This window comes from Ctenopharyngodon idella, chromosome 7 (genome assembly GCF_019924925.1).
Source record: "Ctenopharyngodon idella isolate HZGC_01 chromosome 7, HZGC01, whole genome shotgun sequence".
Taxonomy (NCBI): Eukaryota; Metazoa; Chordata; class Actinopteri; order Cypriniformes; family Xenocyprididae; genus Ctenopharyngodon; species Ctenopharyngodon idella.
The window spans coordinates 34,832,596-34,850,691 of NC_067226.1; the positions used below are offsets into that span (position 1 = coordinate 34,832,596).

At 43.7% G+C, this 18,096-nt stretch overlaps 1 protein-coding gene across 3 annotated transcripts; it reads left to right on the top strand.

The window, feature by feature from the left end:
• Nucleotides 1–10,449, top strand: si:cabz01007794.1 (uncharacterized). 3 transcript variants are annotated; one of them, XM_051900513.1, is made up of 14 exons: nt 1–2,049; nt 2,203–2,397; nt 2,528–2,626; nt 5,185–5,326; nt 5,413–6,146; nt 6,235–6,429; nt 6,560–6,658; nt 6,964–7,105; nt 7,192–7,367; nt 7,639–7,836; nt 7,970–8,068; nt 8,326–8,464; nt 8,554–8,751; nt 9,873–10,449. In XM_051900513.1, the coding sequence occupies exons 1-14, from the start codon at nt 1–3 to the stop codon at nt 9,917–9,919; spliced, it is 4,512 nt and encodes a 1,503-aa protein (XP_051756473.1). In that variant the 3' UTR covers nt 9,920–10,449. The 3 variants fall into 3 exon arrangements, with proteins under 3 accessions (XP_051756473.1, XP_051756475.1, XP_051756474.1); XM_051900515.1 differs by lacking the exons at nt 5,185–5,326; nt 5,413–6,146; nt 6,235–6,429; nt 6,560–6,658; XM_051900514.1 differs by lacking the exons at nt 2,528–2,626; nt 5,185–5,326; nt 5,413–6,146; nt 6,235–6,429.
• The last annotated feature ends 7,647 nt before the right edge of the window (nt 10,450–18,096 follow it).

Below are 18,096 nucleotides of genomic sequence, written 5' to 3' on the forward strand. Positions count from 1 at the left end.
ATGGGGAGTAAATGGATCTATGTGGCTATCCTGGGGATGGCATGCTTGATGCTTGCAGTCAATGGAACAGATGGTAGCAACTCCACGGCAAGCAACAGCTCAATATCTTCTAACATGACCATGAACCTGACCCAAACAAGCCCTCCCAACATTACCACTAACCTGACCATGACCCAACCTCCAGACATAAACATGAACCTGACCCACACAAGCCCTCCCAACATTACCACTAACCTGACCATGACCCAACCTCCAGACATAAACATGAACCTGACCCAAACAAGCCCTCCCAACATCACCACTAACCTGACCATGACCCCCCCTCCCAACATGACCTTGAACCTGACCCACACAAGCCCTCCCAACATTACCACTAACCTGACCATGACCCACCCTCCAGACATAAACATGAACCTGACCCACACAAGCCCTCCCAACATCACCACCAACCTGACCATGACCCTTCCTCCCAACATGACCTTAAACCTGACCCAAACAAGCCCTCCCAACATTACCACTAACCTGACCATGACCCAGCCTCCAGACATAAACATGAACCTGACCCACACAAGCCCTCCCAACAACACCACTAACATGACCATGACCCCCCCTCCCAACATGACCTTGAACCTGACCCAAACAAGCCCTCCCAACATTACCACTAACCTGACCATGACCCACCCTCCAGACATAAACATGAACCTGACCCAAACAAGCCCTCCCAACATCACCACTAACCTGACCATGACCCCCCCTCCCAACATGACCTTGAACCTGATCCAAACAAGCCCTCCCAACATTACCACTAACCTGACCATGACCCACCCTCCAGACATAAACATGAACCTGACCCACACAAGCCCTCCCAACAACACCACTAACATGACCATGACCCCCCCTCCCAACATGACCTTGAACCTGACCCAAACAAGCCCTCCCAATATCACCACTAACCTGACCATGACCCACCCTCCAGACATAAACATGAACCTGACCCAAACAAGCCCTCCCAACATCACCACTAACCTGACCATGACCCTTCCTCCCAATATGACCGTGAACCTGACCCACACAAGTCCTCCCAACATCACCACCAACCTGACCATGACCCACCCTCCAGACATAACCATGAACCTGACCCAAACCAGCCCTCCCAACATCACCACTAACATGACCATGACCCTCCCTCCTAACATGACCTTGAACCTGACCCAAACAAGCCCTCCCAACATTACCACTAACCTGACCATGACCCACCCTCCAGACATAAACATGAACCTGACCCACACAAATCCTCCCAACATCACCACCAACCTGACAATGACCCTTCCTCCCAATATGACCATGAACCTGACCCACACAAGCCCTCCCAACATCACCACCAACCTGACAATGACCCATCACCCCAACATGACCATGAACCTGACCCACACAAGCCCTCCCAACATCACCACTAACATGACCATGACCCTTCCCCCCAACATGACCATGAACCTGACCCACACAAGCCCTCCCAACATCACCACTAACATGACCATGACCCTTCCCCCCAACATGACCATGAACCTGACCCACACAAGCCCTCCCAACATCACCACTAACATGACCATGACCCTTCCTCCCAACATGACCATGAACCTGACCCACACAAGCCCTCCCAACATCACCACTAACATGACCATGACCCTTCCCCCCAACATGACCATGAACCTGACCCACACAAGCCCTCCCAACATCACCACTAACATGACCATGACCCTTCCTCCCAACATGACCATGAACCTGACCCACACAAGCCCTCCCAACATCACCACTAACATGACCATGACCCTTCCTCCCAACATGACCATGAACCTGACCCACACAAGCCCTCCCAACATCACCACTAACATGACCATGACCCTTCCTCCCAACATGACCTTGAACCTGACCCACACAAGCCCTCCCAACATCACCACCAACCTAACCCAAACTCGTCCTCCCAGCATGACAAACAATATAACATTACCAGGCTCCAATATCATAACCAACATCAGTAATCAATCACTAGTAAGCCAAATTCCTTTTCTTGTTAAGAAAATGGAAATAACATTCTTGAATGTTGAAGTGAAAGTTTTTTTGAAGGATGAAATGTACTTTTGCAAGTTCTTGTATACCCTGCATTTATGTTTTTGTTTCAATTTGTCTTCTTGTTTATTGCAGGAAATTACTGGCAGAGATAACTGCAGAAGGGATAGGGCTTGTTTCTCCGCTCCACCTACCTGTAATCCAGGTGCACAAGGTTCCTGCTATTTCCTCTCTACTAAAGGAATAACCGGAAATGCAGATAATTTTACCTTTGAGCTCAGTGGCGAGTCAGATGGTTACATCGCAGCTGGCCTATCTCGAGACAGCAGTGTAAGAGATCTGGGGCTTTTTTAATCATATATTTCTTTTAATGAAAAAAACTAATATTTAAGCACTTTAATCTTAAAACTTGAAGTATCGGAAACTGGTTTTCTGTCTAATTTACTTTTCACATCCTTAGGGTCAAGGTGCCACCATCTATTCTTGCGCCAGTTTCAATGGTGTACTCAGGTTCATCCGTGCCACACTGAACAATCAAAGACTGACTCCGGATGACACAGTAAGGCACTTTTTCAGAGAGACTTCTCTATATGGCAATATTAGCAATGGAGATTCTTAACAATAGATAATTTAGTAGTATATAAAAACAAGGAAGGGATCAACATAAAACCTAGTTCTTCTCCTCTTCACACAGGTCTCAAAAGTTTGCCTCTATAATATGCGTAAAAATGCAATAATGCATAAAATCTAATTAAAATATTAAAGCTGCAAGCAGCATTTACCAGGGTTCAAGCACTTTAAGGCCTTTAAGCACATATGCGTGAAAAGGAATAGTTTTTTTTTTTTTTTAGCAAGCATGTAACCACTGAAATCATAGAGGTACAGCTATGATATATGCTAAAACAAAAACAGAGAAAGAAAAGGCTTAAACAATAATACTTGGTACATACTAAGCATGCTTACACACACACACACACACACTCACACACACACACACACACATTTTCTTGAAGATTTAGTATTTGATATACATGATAGGTAGAGATGTTTTCTGCAAATCTCAGTAAAACATCATTTTCAGGGTTCATTTTACTCATAATGTGGCATAACTGTTAAAACTAATACTCTAATTGAAATGTAGTGATGAATTTTGACAAAAAAAAAAATGATAGTAAGATAGTATGACAAAATTACTATTTTAAACAGCAGGTGGCAGCAGAGCACCTCTTATTAGCTCACTTTCATTAACTTTCATTTTAAAAGTGTCTGTTTTGTGGTAAGTTTATTTTCCATGTTAACTCCATTAATTAAACGTGCTTATACACACATTTTGTTGCAGATATGGATATTTGAAATCAATAATGAGGCAAGAAAATGCTTATTTCAGGTTTCCCCTTTAAATAAAAATAATCATTTTCAGGTCTCAATGTAATTGTAATGTTATATAATTGCAAAAACATACATCAAATGAATAAATGAAATGGTAAACTTTGACAAAATGTTATTTGTAATGTTATTATATGAATTTATATAGTTTAAAAGGGATTTTAAATGACTAAACCTTGAATTATACTAGTGGCCTTCTACTGCCATCTGGTGGCACCAAATGACAGTTTCAGGCAATTTACTAAGGAAAAATATGATTTTTAAAGGGTTTTTTTTTGACAGTTATAGCGCCACCTATTGCCCAATCTCCACCATTTTTTTGGGTGTCCTCAGAGCGTGCCCATACATATGTGTGTCAAATTTGGTGAAAATATCTCATTTTGTTTTGAAGTTTTGAAACACCACGTGATTACTGAGGCGTAAAACTCGTTAGCGCCAACAAGTGGCCGATTCCTTTCAAAATTCTTACAGACCTCTAGGACCGTGAGTCGAACTTGCCCACCGAGTTTTGTTCCCGTCGGCCTCCGTTAACCTTGTCTAATAGGTGCTCAAAATTCATTGGCCGATGGCGGCCATGTTTTTTGAGATACGCCAATGTCCTCATAGACCATCATACCCCCTTGGACCAAGACGCTGCATGCCAAATTTCAAGTCGATCGGACTAACAGTTGAGTTGTTACAGCTGTTTTCATGGGTTTTTTTCAAGTTATAGCGCCACCTAGTGTCCAATCGACGCAATTTTTTTATCGTGACCAAAGATTGAGCCCATACACACGTGAACCGGGTTTGGTGCAAATATCTCATTTCTTTCTCGAGTTATAGCCATTTTAGTAGAAGTGGCTCCGCCCATATCGTACGTTTTGGCGCCCCTTGGCGACGGTGAACCAAAATTTTGACTTTTTTTTTCAGACTCCAGAAAACATTTCTGCACTGGATTGGTTCCGATCAGGTCAAAAACCTAGGACCATTTCGCAAAAGTAGGTTTTTCAAAAAACCCAAAATACCCGAACATTTCGAAGAGCGGATCCGAGACATGCATCTTGTCAGCCTTGAGCCAAGGATTCCAACGATATAGGACACTTGAGCCTAGGCCTAACGGTTCAGGAGTTTTGAGCCATTTTGTACTTTTCACCGCTGTAGCGCCCCCGTCAGGCCGATCAGGGCGAGCCTTGGTGACATTGTAGGTGGTATGAGTACTACCAGCCCTCAAAGTTTCAAGCCTCTATGACTTACGGTTCGGTCCGCCCAATCACTTTTAGGGGAGAATGCTGATCCTTGGAAAATTTAACAATTACAATAGGGTTTCAGCGCTACGCGCTTGAACCCCTAATAATGGCTCTGACTGCTTCATCCTCTAGTCAGTAACTGGTAACACCCAGCAATAACACCTTCCCGTAGTTATTTACTGCTGTGGAAGAATTGTGGCTCACTCCTCCTTAAGCTTCAGCTCAGTGACATTTGTAGGTTTTCAAACATGAACTGTGCATTTAAAGTCCTTCCACAGCATTTCAGTGGTGTTCAAGTACTGCACTGCACTGACCAGCCATTGCAAAATATACATTTTCTTGTTTTTCAACCATTCTGACCTAAGCTTGCTTGTATGTTTCAGATAATTTTTGTGACAGAAATCTCAAAGATTTTCCCACTGCACTGTATATGCCACCTCAGATATAGCTTCTGTGTCACCTTCACGGTGTAATATTAAGTAACATTATTTCTGTTGTGCTGCAGTTCATCCCTGGAAGCTTCCGTGGCTCAGTGAATGAAAGAAAGATTCAATGCATTTTCAATGCCGCAGGTCTCGGCAGCAGCACCACTCGTGCTGCAACCACAGAAACTTTCGTCTTCGTTTTAACAGGCAGCATCTCAAATGGTGAGTGCAACACCTTAATCAAGTGACTGACATATATTTTGTTTTGTAGAAGTAAATAATTTCATTCCCTCTACTCCTTTTCCCAGGTTCTCTGGATTCTCCAGTCAGTAGACTGGCCACAAATGGGTCAGTGGACTTAGGCAACCCTAACAGCACAGATGCTGCAATAATAGCACCAAGTACAAATGCCACTGCATCTAACACCACAACAGTATCTACAAACCTGACCCAGACGCCATCTCCCAACATAACCATGAACATGACCCAACCGGGCCCACTCAACATGACCACAAATTCAACCCAGACACATCCTCCCAACATAACCATGAACATGACCCAACCGGGCCCACTCAACATGACCACAAACTCAACCCAGACACGCCCTCCCAACATAACCATGAACATGACCCAACCGGGCCCACTCAACATGACCACAAATTCAACCCAGACACATCCTCCCAACATAACCATGAACATGACCCAACCGGGCCCACTCAACATGACCACAAATTCAACCCAGACACATCCTCCCAACATAACCATGAACATGACCCAACCGGGCCCACTCAACATGACCACAAACTCAACCCAGACGCGCCCTCCCAACATAACCATGAACATGACCCAACCGGGCCCACTCAACATGACCACAAATTCAACCCAGACACATCCTCCCAACATAACCATGAACATGACCCAACCGGGCCCACTCAACATGACCACAAACTCAACCCAGACGCGCCCTCCTAACATGACAAACAATATAACACCGTCCGGCTCTAATACCATGACCAACAACAACATCATTAGTCAATCACAAGTAAGCCCCTTTCTTGTTTAAAAGTTATTTTGTATACCTTGGATTTATGTTTTTGTTTCATTTCAATTTTACTTCTTGTTTATTGCAGGAAATCACTAGCAGAGATAACTGCAGAAGGGATAGGGCTTGTTTCTCCGCTCCACCTACCTGTAATCCAGGTGCACAAAGTTCCTGCTATTTCCTCTCTACAAGAGGAATAACCGGAAATGCAGATAATTTTACCTTTGAACTCAGTGGCGAGTCAGATGGTTACATTGCAGCTGGCCTCTCTCGAGACAGCACTGTAAGAGATTAAATTCAGTTGCTTTTTTAATCATGTTTCTTTTAATAGAATCTAATATTGAAGCACTTTAATCTTAAACCTAAAGTATGGGATTCTGGTTCTCCAGCTAATTTACTTTTCACATCCTTAGGGTCAAGGTGCCACCATCTATTCTTGCGCCAATTTTAATGGTACAATGAGGTTCATCCGTGCCACACTGAACAATCAAAGACTGACTCAGGATGACACAGTAAGGCACTTTTTCAGAGGGCCTACTTTATAAAAACATATGGCAATATTAGCAACGAAGATTCTTAACAGAAAATAATATAGTTATATATATAAAAGCAGGGAAGACCTCAAGGAAAATCCCAATTATAGTACTATCCACAAAGGTCTCAAAAGTTTGCCTCTAAAATCTGTGTAAAGATGCAATAATGCATAAAATCCAATTAAATATACTGGTTCACAGCACCATATATGCCACCTCAGATGCAGGTTATGTGCCATATTTGCAGTGTAATAAAATGTAACGTTACATCTGTTGTGCTGCAGTTCATCCCTGGAAGCTTCCGTGGCTCAGTGAATGGAAAAAAGATTCAATGCATTTTCAATGCTGCAGGTCTCGGCAGCAGCACCGCTCGTGCTGAAACCACAGAACCTTTCATCTTCGTTTTAACAGGCAGCGTCTCAAATGGTGAGTGCAACACCTTGATCAAGTAAATTACATAACTTGTTTTGTAGTAAAAGTAAATCATATTCTTCCCTCTACTCCTTTTCCAGGCTCTCTGGATTCTCCAGTCACTAGACTGGCCACAAATGGGTCAGTGGACTTAAGCAACCCTAACAGCACAGATGTTTTGGTCATAACACCCAGTACAAACGCCACTGCATCTAACGCCACTACAGCATCAAACGCCACTTCATCTAACATTACAGCAAACACTAGTACTACAATTGTAAGTGTGAACAGACTGGAGAGCCAGTTATATTTTTCTTGTTTAAGATGGCCTATGTTGTTGTTGTTTTTTTAAGTGAAAGGTGAAGTGTTAGCAAAGTCAGTGATGTGTTGACTACAGTATTGTGTGATGGTAAATTGTTATATTATTTAGTTTTTAAGTTACACTCTTGGTTTTACTTTAGATTGTATGCATTTTTTAAACATTCTCAACAGATTTTTTTTTAATTTTAGCACTGCATTTCATGGCTTATGTGAACATAACATTGCAGGATAAGGTCACCAGGGACAGCTGTAAGAAGGACAAGGCATGTTTCTCCACTCCAGCCAGCTGTGATCCATCTACTTCCAATAGCTGTTTTTTTGCTTCCACAAGAGGGGTAAATGGAAGCTCAGACAATCTCACTTTTGAGCTCAGTGGGGAGTCGAATGGTTATATCGCAGTTGGCCTCTCTCGAGACAACAAGGAGGTCTGTAGAAGATCTAATTTATTTCTCAAATATGTCCACATACACTTAAATCTTAAATTTCCTTTGTTAGAATGTGATTTCAAATCACCAAGATATTTGGGTTCTCTGATATATTTACCTTTGCTTCTCATAGGGTGATGGTGATACCATCTATTCATGTGCCAACAACAATGGTACAGTGAAGTTCATCCGTGCCACACTGAACAACACCATTCTGACTCCAGATAACACCGTAAGACTCTCTTTCACAGAGCTTTTCTTTTTCGCACAGAAGATTCTTTGCTATAAATTATATGCCAGTGAACAACAACAGGGAAGGCTTTAAAAAAAGCATTCTGAGAAAATTATACAGTAGAACAGAAATGGTGCAAAAGTACAGTATGTTAGACAGCAGTGAGCGAAAAAGGGAAACCCAGAGTGGAGCTGAACACCTTGAGGTGGAGGGGAAGCCCACTCAATTTTTACAAATTTTACTTTTCTGTCTTGCAGTTTAGACCTGGATCCTTCCGTAGCTCTGTGAACAACACGAAGATTCAATGCATATTCATAGCTGCAGGTCTCAACAGCAGCACCCGTGCAGCGAACACAAATGCTTTTCTCTTCTTCTTCACTGGCAACTTTACCAATGGTGAGAACAACACTATTATATACGAAATATTGAAAGAGATTTCAATTAGTTACAAAATAAAAACATTTTCTTTGTTTCCATTTCCTCAGGCACCATGGGGTCTCCATTTACACGAATGGCAACAAATTCATCAGTTGATCTAACCAACTTTAACAGCTCAGATGTTGCAATAATAACACCCCCTACAAATACAGTCTCTAATACTACCACTTCTACTACTATTACAACTACTACTGCAAAACCTACTACAGGAGGGAGCAATGCGCTGCAGCATGTGGCTTCTCAGGGTAAGAACATGATACTGCCACATTAGGGCAATGGAGAGGCTGCTCACTGCAGAGCCAACGGGTGGAGCTTGTCGTCCAGTTCTGCCACTCTGGATGTAATGGGTGGAGCTTAAATGTCCAGCCACACCCTAACCCTAAACATAACTAGGTCAAGCTCCACCCATTATGCCCAGAGAGTAGGAGCTGGAAGTCACTGGACATGAGCACCACTTGGGGCAATGGCTAATTGCAAGGCCAGGCTGAATCTGCTTTTTCTGATTTTGATAGAAAATCTGTACTATGTGTTAAGGCCGGTACACACCAAACCAATGTCAAAGAACTAGTGGCGACGAAAGCCGATGTTGTTGTGTCAGCTGACTTTGGCTGCATCTGGGCAAAAAAGCTGTGCTTGAACACAGCCGACAGCCAACCAGCATGTACGTTCTGCACCTGCAAGATAATAACCTCCACAACAGCAGATGACAGTACTCTGAATTTGTCATTCAAAAAAGGCAACTTTAACTACAAATGTGAATATACAAACTGTCAACAAAGCAGCACTCGCTTACCATTTTTAATATGAACAATGCTAAAACAGTTTGTCTTCATTTATATTAATTAGGCTACGTACGGCCATGTCTTTATGAAAATATTTGTGTATTGGAATGCTCCGAAAATATGAAGATGTAGGTACGCCTTCTTTGTGTGCCTACTTGTCTTCGGTGTTTGATTGCTTTGTCACTTTAGTTCTGGTTCGTGTCGTGGTTTACAAAGCTGAACAGCAAATCAGAGTGAGCTCTTTTCCCGACGCCGATTCAACATGCTTAATTGGCCGGACTAAAGCCGACGTGCGCAACACACCACTAAACCGACTGCCCGACAGCTCTTTAGTTGCTAAATGCATGTTAATTGAGATTAATGTGATCTTATTTGAATTTTATTGGCACATAAGCACTTGCACAACAAACAGCATAGCATGTACTGTGCAATCCAGGAACATTTCCGACATCTAGCCAACAGAAGTCATTTGATAATGTTCACTATTCATAATGACCTCTGGTTGAGTCTCAGATTTTTTTTTCATGGTCAGTTAGCTGAGACAAGTCCTTTATTAAATAATTTCTTTTTTCATGTCTTTTCAGCTGCTGTGGTAATTCTCTCAGGGATCCTTGCAGTCCTCCTGTTGTAAGGATGCTGCCTGGACGTGTCTTTTGCTTTCTGAAACTGGTCGATGAGCACTGAATACTTGATGAACCCAACACTAAAGTATAAGTTATTCAGCACATTTATAATTGTGTAATACTGTGACTCTGGGAACAATGAAGCAAGAAGCTGAAAATATGGGGAAGAGGGAAATATATCATTTATTTAATCTGTGTGAGAGAGAAAGATTGTGTGTATGAGTGTGTTTTTGTGAGAGTTAGTGTTTGTATTCTGCAAATGTACTGATACTTAAAAATCAGGCTCCTGCACAGAATGGGCTGATGAGAATGTGTATAATCAGTCTGTTAATGTAATGGCGCAAGTCACCAAGTGGCTGAAATGTCTAGAAATAGCTAAGAAAATTATTTTTAAATGTCTTTCATTTATTATGTAATGAAAGTACACTGCTGCCCCAAAACATTGATTGCCTGTAAGTTTTAAATGAAGTCACTTGTTTTTGGAAGAAAAGAATTATGCATAATAAAAATTATTTAAATGTTCAAGTAAACAATGAAATTGCTGTATCAGTGGTTCTTAACCGGTGTGTGCCAACCCAAAAAATGGGTCAATGAAAGAACAATGCTAAATGCAAACAGATAGTAAACTAAACAGGTTTAACAGAAATGGTGAAACACATCCCATATTGTTGGTAAAGGCTGTGCTTTCAATCAATCCTTGCCGATAAGTTTTGACACTTTGTGCAATTGTTTGACATGCCATCATGACCAAAATTCATGAACAAAACTAGGCCTTTTTTTTTTTAATGATTAATCATTTTAGTACTGTGTTGGGTCACCAAATTGTGCCCTAAAATAAATATTTTACTTTACAGGAATATTCCAATCACTTTAAAGATGATGAAGCATTAGATTAACACTATTTCAAAACAGTTTTTTTGTTTTTCCATAAGGGAAATGATGCTGAAACCACAGTCTGATTTCTTGCCAACCCCCTGTTTTCGTAATGAGGGTTTTGTAAAAAAAAAAAAAAAAAAAAAAAAAAACATATAGAGACGTTAGATGAAACATATGTTAGATGTTGCTACTGATGTCTAATTTGAGTTTGTAATGTGAGGTTATTCCTTTAATGTCAACAGACATAAGGAAAAAAATAGATTTTATATATTTGTAAAACTATACTGAAAGCTTTACAAAATTTAAAATTTTCCTTTTGTAAAACATGTTTTGAACATTTTCCAGAAGACACAAAAATTATATCAAAATAAAGAACTTGAATGTGTTCAGAACAGCATTTAAAATTAAAATCAGATGGCGTGCGGAATAAAGTATCCAACATAAGTTTCATGTATTCAATTAATGTTGAGAGGGAACGCTAAATATAATAATACTGAAAGACTGAAGTGAGGTCAAATTCAGTGTACAATTACTGACTTTACATCTCAAGGACAAAATAAATAAAAGGTTGGGAACAATAAGACTATTCAATTATGAAAACACACATATGAGGAAGAACAATATTAAATCACACATGGAGCTTGATTTTTGGTCTGAATGCAAACAGCCACTTCACCAGCCCTCTTAGATCCATCAGCATCTCACAACATCTAATTCAACAACAAAGTAATTTTCTTAGCTTCTTTCCAAGAAAAGATGACACACATTATTTACATATAGGCAAAAGAGTTGTTAGCTATTCAAATGATTCGCAAAACCAAATCAATGGGGACACACACACACACACACACACACACAAAAAAACTATAATCAGACAATATTAGAAATAAGAATCATGGCAGGTTAATGTAGATGCATTTTGGAAATCAATTAAAATTCATAATGATGACCTAATTGCTGGCGTTGTTACACACCAAACCCCAAGACGCCAACACAGAGTAATTCAGGAACATTTACATGTAGATTTACATTCATCATTTTTTGAACATGCTTTCTAAGCAAATTACTTCAAGAAAACTCGTCATGGATGTTGCTGAAATTTGCTTCAAATATACGACTGTCCGATCAGCCTGACAAATCTTGAAAAGTTTGAAAGTTTAACTTTCAAGCAGAAGCTGTTAAATCTCACATTTACCAGCCTGAAATGACAAATTTCAAATATGCACGATAAAAGAAAAGTTTAAATAAAATTACTTTGGCAATGGTCAATGTTGGCCAAACACATTAACATGAATCCATAACATGTTCATAAAAATAAAAGAAAATCACAGGGAATAAGAAAAACAAGTAATGTTTAGTGAAGTGGACAAAGAAGCAGATGCACCAAAAGAATGATTTAGTTTAATACATCAATATATGAACACTTATGTTATGTACATTTTAAAGTTTTAACAGTTTTATTAAGTCTTGTGTCATCTCTGTTGGAAACGGAGCTTCCCCTCGTGGTGGACCAGATGCTTTCGCCATGCGTTATTGTCACGATTGGGTCCTCTGCACCAGATCTCCTGGGCCGCCAGAGGGAGCCCTCTCCCGAGTATTAGGTTCTATTGGACTACAATTCCCATACGCCCACATACCTGGGACTGATCACGCTCGCACCTGCCGCCAATCACCTCATTACCCATGCACTATAAAACACCCTTTCTCACACAGCTCCGTGCGAAGTCTTGATTAGCCACGGTTATCATTTCTGAGCGTTCTTTCCTGTTTGTTTGCTTGCTTGCCTGCCTGTTATCGATTGGACTGTTATTCTGGACTGTGATTCTTGCTGCCTGCCTACTTGACTGCCTGTTATTGTTTATTCCTGCCTGCCGCCTGCCTCGACCTCTTTGCCTGTTCCAGTTTCCCCCGTCTGCCGCCTGTCTCAACCCTCTGCCTGTTACTTGGTTTATGATTCCTGTATTGCCCTTGTTGTTGAATAAACTGCAAATGGATCAATACTCTTCTGAGTCGTTACAGAAGACTTCGCCGCTAAGCGATTCAGCAGCCATTGTTCAACTGTCCACGGAGTTATCCGCTCAGGCCAGCCAGCTGACGTTACATCAGCATCAACTCACCCGTTTGACGAACTTGACGGAGGATTTGGTGAGATCCTTGCAAGGCTCCACTCTCCAGTCTACCGCATCGCCACCAGTCGCGGTAGCAGCCACTAACCCTCCTCCCGAGCAGGCCGCCAACACCGTGAGTCCTCAACTGGCGTTTCCTGAGAAGTTCGACGGCGCTTCTAACAAATGCAAAGGTTTCTTACTACAATGCTCATTGTTCGTGAATCAGCAACCAGCCCTGTATACCACGGATGCAAGTAAGATTGCTTTTGTCTGCTCACTTTTGACTGGAAAGGCGTTGGAGTGGATTACTGCAGTTTGGAGGTCTGACGGGTCTAGTTTTCACTCTTTTGATCACTTCGTACGACGCTTCCGAGAAGTGTTTGAACGCTCCAGTACTGGCCGCAGTGCGGGTGAACAACTACTCACTCTGTCCCAGGATACAAATACAGCCGCTGAGTTTACACTAACCTTCCGCACACTCGCCGCTCAAACTGATTGGGTAGAGGATACACTCAAACTCCTCTACCGCCGTGGATTAAACACAGCTCTCCAGACTGAGATGGCCTGTCGTGACGAGGGTCGTTCTTTGAATGAATTCATGGATTTGATGATACAAATAGACAACGTAATGCGGTCACGGCGCCCAGCACGAGTCACTACCGCTCCAGCTCCTTCTCTCCCGGGGAATCCTGAACCCATGCAGCTCGGCTATACACATCTGACACCGGGGGAACGAGAACGACGAGCGCAACATCACCTCTGCATGTACTGCGGACAATCTGGTCACTACAAGTCCTCGTGCCCTGTGAGACCCGCCACGAGCAGCAACAAAGCGGTGAGTGAGCCGTTTCAAACAATACATTGTGTTAAAGTACCAGTGAAAATAATCAATGGCAACAAAAAGATAGTTGTGGATGGACTGTTAGATTCTGGGGCAGCAGGCAACTTCGTTTCCAAAGAATTTGCTGATAAACACAATCTTGCTCTAACACCCTGCACTTCTCGCTTGGCAGTGGAGGCGCTAGACGGTCGGCCAATTGGAGAGGATCGAATCACACACATTACCAACCACCTACAGATGCAAACTGGCCTTCTTCATCAAGAAACCCTGCAATTCTATGTCATCAGCTCTCCCATCCATTCACTTATCCTGGGTTTACCCTGGTTACGCCATCACGATCCCTGTATTTCCTGGAGAAGTGGAGAGATTGTTCAATGGAGCGCATCCTGCCAGCAGAGCTGCATCATGCCCAAATCTCTCATCCCTGTCCGTACCATCTCTCTCACTCCACCCAAACCCGAGGTTCCTGGACTTCCTAACGAATATTCTGATCTCTATGAGGCGTTCAGCAAGGCCAAAGCATCACAATTACCTCCACATCGCTCCTGGGACTGCGCCATTGACCTCCTCCCTGGCACCACACCACCCAAGGGTCGAATCTTCCCACTCTCACAACCCGAGTCTGACGCCATGAAGAAGTACATAGAGGAGGAATTAGCCAAGGGATTCATCCGCCCATCCACATCTCCTGCTTCTGCCGGATTCTTCTTTGTCAAAAAGAAAGATGGAAGTCTCCGACCCTGTATTGATTATCGTGGACTCAACAACATCACGGTCAAGTTCAGGTATCCCCTTCCATTAGTCCCGGCCGCTCTGGAACAGCTCCGCCAGGCAAAGTACTTCACTAAACTGGATTTACGCTCAGCCTACAACCTGATTCGCATCAGAGAGGGGGACGAGTGGAAGACAGCCTTTTCCACCGCTTCTGGGCACTATGAATGCTCTGTTATGCCGTTCGGCCTGTCCAACAGTCCTTCCGTCTTCCAATCTATGATCAACGATGTGTTCTGAGACATGCTGGACAGATGGGTGGTGGTCTATATAGATGACATTCTGGTCTACTCGAGTTCCATGGAGGAACACGTCCAACATGTTCGAGCCGTTCTACGCCGTCTCATTCACCACCAATTGTACGCAAAGGCAGAGAAATGTGAGTTCCATCAGACGAAAACAGCATTCCTGGGGTATGTGATCAGTCAAGAGGGAGTGGCTATGGACGATCAGAAGGTCAGAGCGGTGCTGAATTGGCCTAGGCCACAATCTCTCAAGGAACTTCAACGCTTCCTGGGGTTTGCAAACTTCTATCGGCGTTTCATCAGGAACTTCAGCATCGTAGCAGCGCCCTTGACTTCCATGACCCGTCGCAAGTCGTCCTCACTCACCTGGACTCCCGAAGCTTGTCAAGCATTCCAAGAACTAAAACATCGGTTCACCACAGCTCCCATTCTCCATCATCCAGACCCCAGCCAACCCTTCATCGTGGAGGTTGACCCTTCCAACACGGGTATCGGAGCAGTACTTTCACAGCGACACGAACCATCTAACAAAATGTTCCCCTGCGCTTACTTCTCAAGAAAACTCTCATCTGCTGAACGTAACTACGACGTGGGAAACCGCGAACTGCTCGCCATGAAAGCAGCCATGGAGGAGTGGCGCCACTGGCTCGAGGGCGCACAGCTCCCTTTCATTGTCCTAACCGATCACAAGAACCTGGAATATTTGAGGTCTGCCAAGCGTTTGAATCCTCGTCAGGCTAGATGGGCCCTCTTCTTCACACGCTTTCAGTTCTCAGTCACGTATCGTCCCGGTTCCAAGAACACTAAGGCTGACGCTCTGTCCAGAATCCACGAGGGTAACGAACAGTCCCAAAATCACGAAACCATAATTCCCACCAATCTTCTGGTAGCACCGGTCCAGTGGGACATCTCCACAGAAATAGACCTATCAAACACTCAGACACCACCACCATCCGAATGCCCACCAGACCTCATCTACGTTTCTGATCAACACCGAGACAAGCTGCTACATCACATACACGACAGCCCAAGCTCAGGTCATCCAGGTATCACTGCTACACTCCAACTGCTCAAAAACAAGTACTGGTGGCCCTCTATGTCCGAAGATACAGCTCGCTTCGTGTCACACTGCGTAACCTGCAACACTACCAAACCCTCTCATCAAGTGCCAGCCGGTTTGCTCCAGCCACTACCCATTCCACATCGACCCTGGTCAAATAGCAATAGACTTTGTCACAGATCTCCCCAGCTCTCAGGGCAACACTACCATTCTGACTGTTGTAGACCGTTTCTCGAAGTCATGTCGTCTGATTCCTCTGCCCAAGTTGCCCACCGCCATGGGGACTGCCGAAACCCTATGTAACTTTGTATTTCGATTTTATGGTCTGCCAGATGACATAGTGTCAGACAGGGGCCCCCAGTTCACTTCCACAGTCTGGTCAGCCTTCTTCCGTCTTCTCAATGTCAACATCAGTCTCACCTCCGGCTACCACCCCCAGTCAAACGGCCAAACGGAGAGATTAAACCAAGAACTCACTCGATTCCTCAGGGCCTACTGTCACAGCCACCAATCCGACTGGAGTCGATATCTCATGTGGGCGGAGTACGCTCAGAACTCCCTACAGAAGCCAGCCACTGGACTCACCCCTTTCAAATGTGTGCTCGGTTTCCAACCTCCGCTATTCCCATGGTCGGGAGAACCTTCCGAGCTACCAGCCATCAATGAGTGGTTACAACGGAGCAAGGAGACATGGAACCGCGCCCACATCCACCTGCAACGAGCCATCCGACGACAAGAGATCCAAGCCAACCGTCATCGACGTCCAGCGCCTGAATACACCCCTGGTCAATGGGTATGGCTGTCCACCCGGGATCTTCGTCTCCGGCAACCATGCAAGAAGCTCAGTCCTAGGTATGTGGGTCCGTTCAAAATCATTAGACAAATTACTCCAGTTTCATTCCGTTTACAACTTCCTGCTAATTACCGTATTTCTCCTACATTCCATGTTTCACTTCTGAAACCCGCTGACGGTCCGGGAGAGGGTCAGGGGACCACCGAGGCTGAGGACCAGAGACCCCCACCATTGCTGATTGACGACGAGGTGGTATACCAGGTCCGGGACCTGCTCGATTCACGACGTCGCAACGGGGTGCTGCAATACCTGGTCGATTGGGAGGGTTACGGTCCGGAGGAACGATCCTGGGTCAATGCCAAGGACATTCTCGACCCCTCGCTCACAGATGAGTTTCATAGGACGCATCCGGAGAAACCAGCCCCCAGACCCAGAGGTAGACCCCGACGTCGTTTGCCTCCTCGCGTCAGGAGCCGCTCGCAGGGTGGGGGCTCTGTCACGATTGGGTCCTCTGCACCAGATCTCCTGGGCCGCCAGAGGGAGCCCTCTCCCGAGTATTAGGTTCTATTGGACTACAATTCCCATACGCCCACATACCTGGGACTGATCACGCTCGCACCTGCCGCCAATCACCTCATTACCCATGCACTATAAAACACCCTTTCTCACACAGCTCCGTGCGAAGTCTTGATCAGCCACGGTTATCATTTGTGAGCATTCTTTCCTGTTTGTTTGCCTGTTATCGATTGGACTGTTATTCTGGACTGTGATTCTTGCTGCCTGCCTACTTGACTGCCTGTTATTGTTTATTCCTGCCTGCCGCCTGCCTCGACCTCTTTGCCTGTTCCAGTTTCCCCCGTCTGCCGCCTGCCTCGACCCTCTGCCTGTTACTTGGTTTATGATTCCTGTATTGCCCTTGTTGTTGAATAAACTGCAAATGGATCAATACTCTTCTGAGTCGTTACAGTTATAAATGCCTTGTCTTGTAATCTTGTGGTGTCTTATGAAAGGGGAAAGAAAAGACATTTAAAAATGGCAGGTGCAACACTCAAGATGGAAACAACATTACAGCGTTGATAGATATCACCTTAGGGAATATGAACCACTTCTGTGATGCATTTTATTTTGTCATTTTGGTGTTTGACAGCCTCAGTCTTCATTTACTTCAAAAATTCACCCTTGGTTTTTTCCACTGAAAAAAAAGTCATATAGGTTAAGAATTACATGACAGTGAGTAAATAATGACAGAATTCAAGTCAACATGTTAAAAATTGAATACAAAAGCAAATACAAACCTTAATATAGATTAGGAAGACTATCCCTCAGTTTTCTCTCAGGAGATCCAGTTTGGTGGATTTGTAGGTGAGTTTTAGTTATTCATTGCTATTTATACCTGCTACTAGTAGGTGTTTCTTATGACATGTCAGCGTGACATTCATAAATTTACTTGGTTTGGATAAAGTGTCCACCAAAGAGATTATTGGTACCGCA

Excerpts from the sequence above, each read along its gene's own strand:
- si:cabz01007794.1 (XM_051900513.1), top strand. The coding sequence starts at position 1 with ATGGGGAGTAAATGGATCTATGTGGCTATCCTGGGGATGGCATGCTTG. Across the intron at positions 2,398-2,527 it reads GCCTATCTCGAGACAGCAGT|GGTCAAGGTGCCACCATCTA; the intron begins GTAAGAGATCTG and ends TCACATCCTTAG. Across the intron at positions 7,106-7,191 it reads AACAGGCAGCGTCTCAAATG|GCTCTCTGGATTCTCCAGTC; the intron begins GTGAGTGCAACA and ends CTCCTTTTCCAG.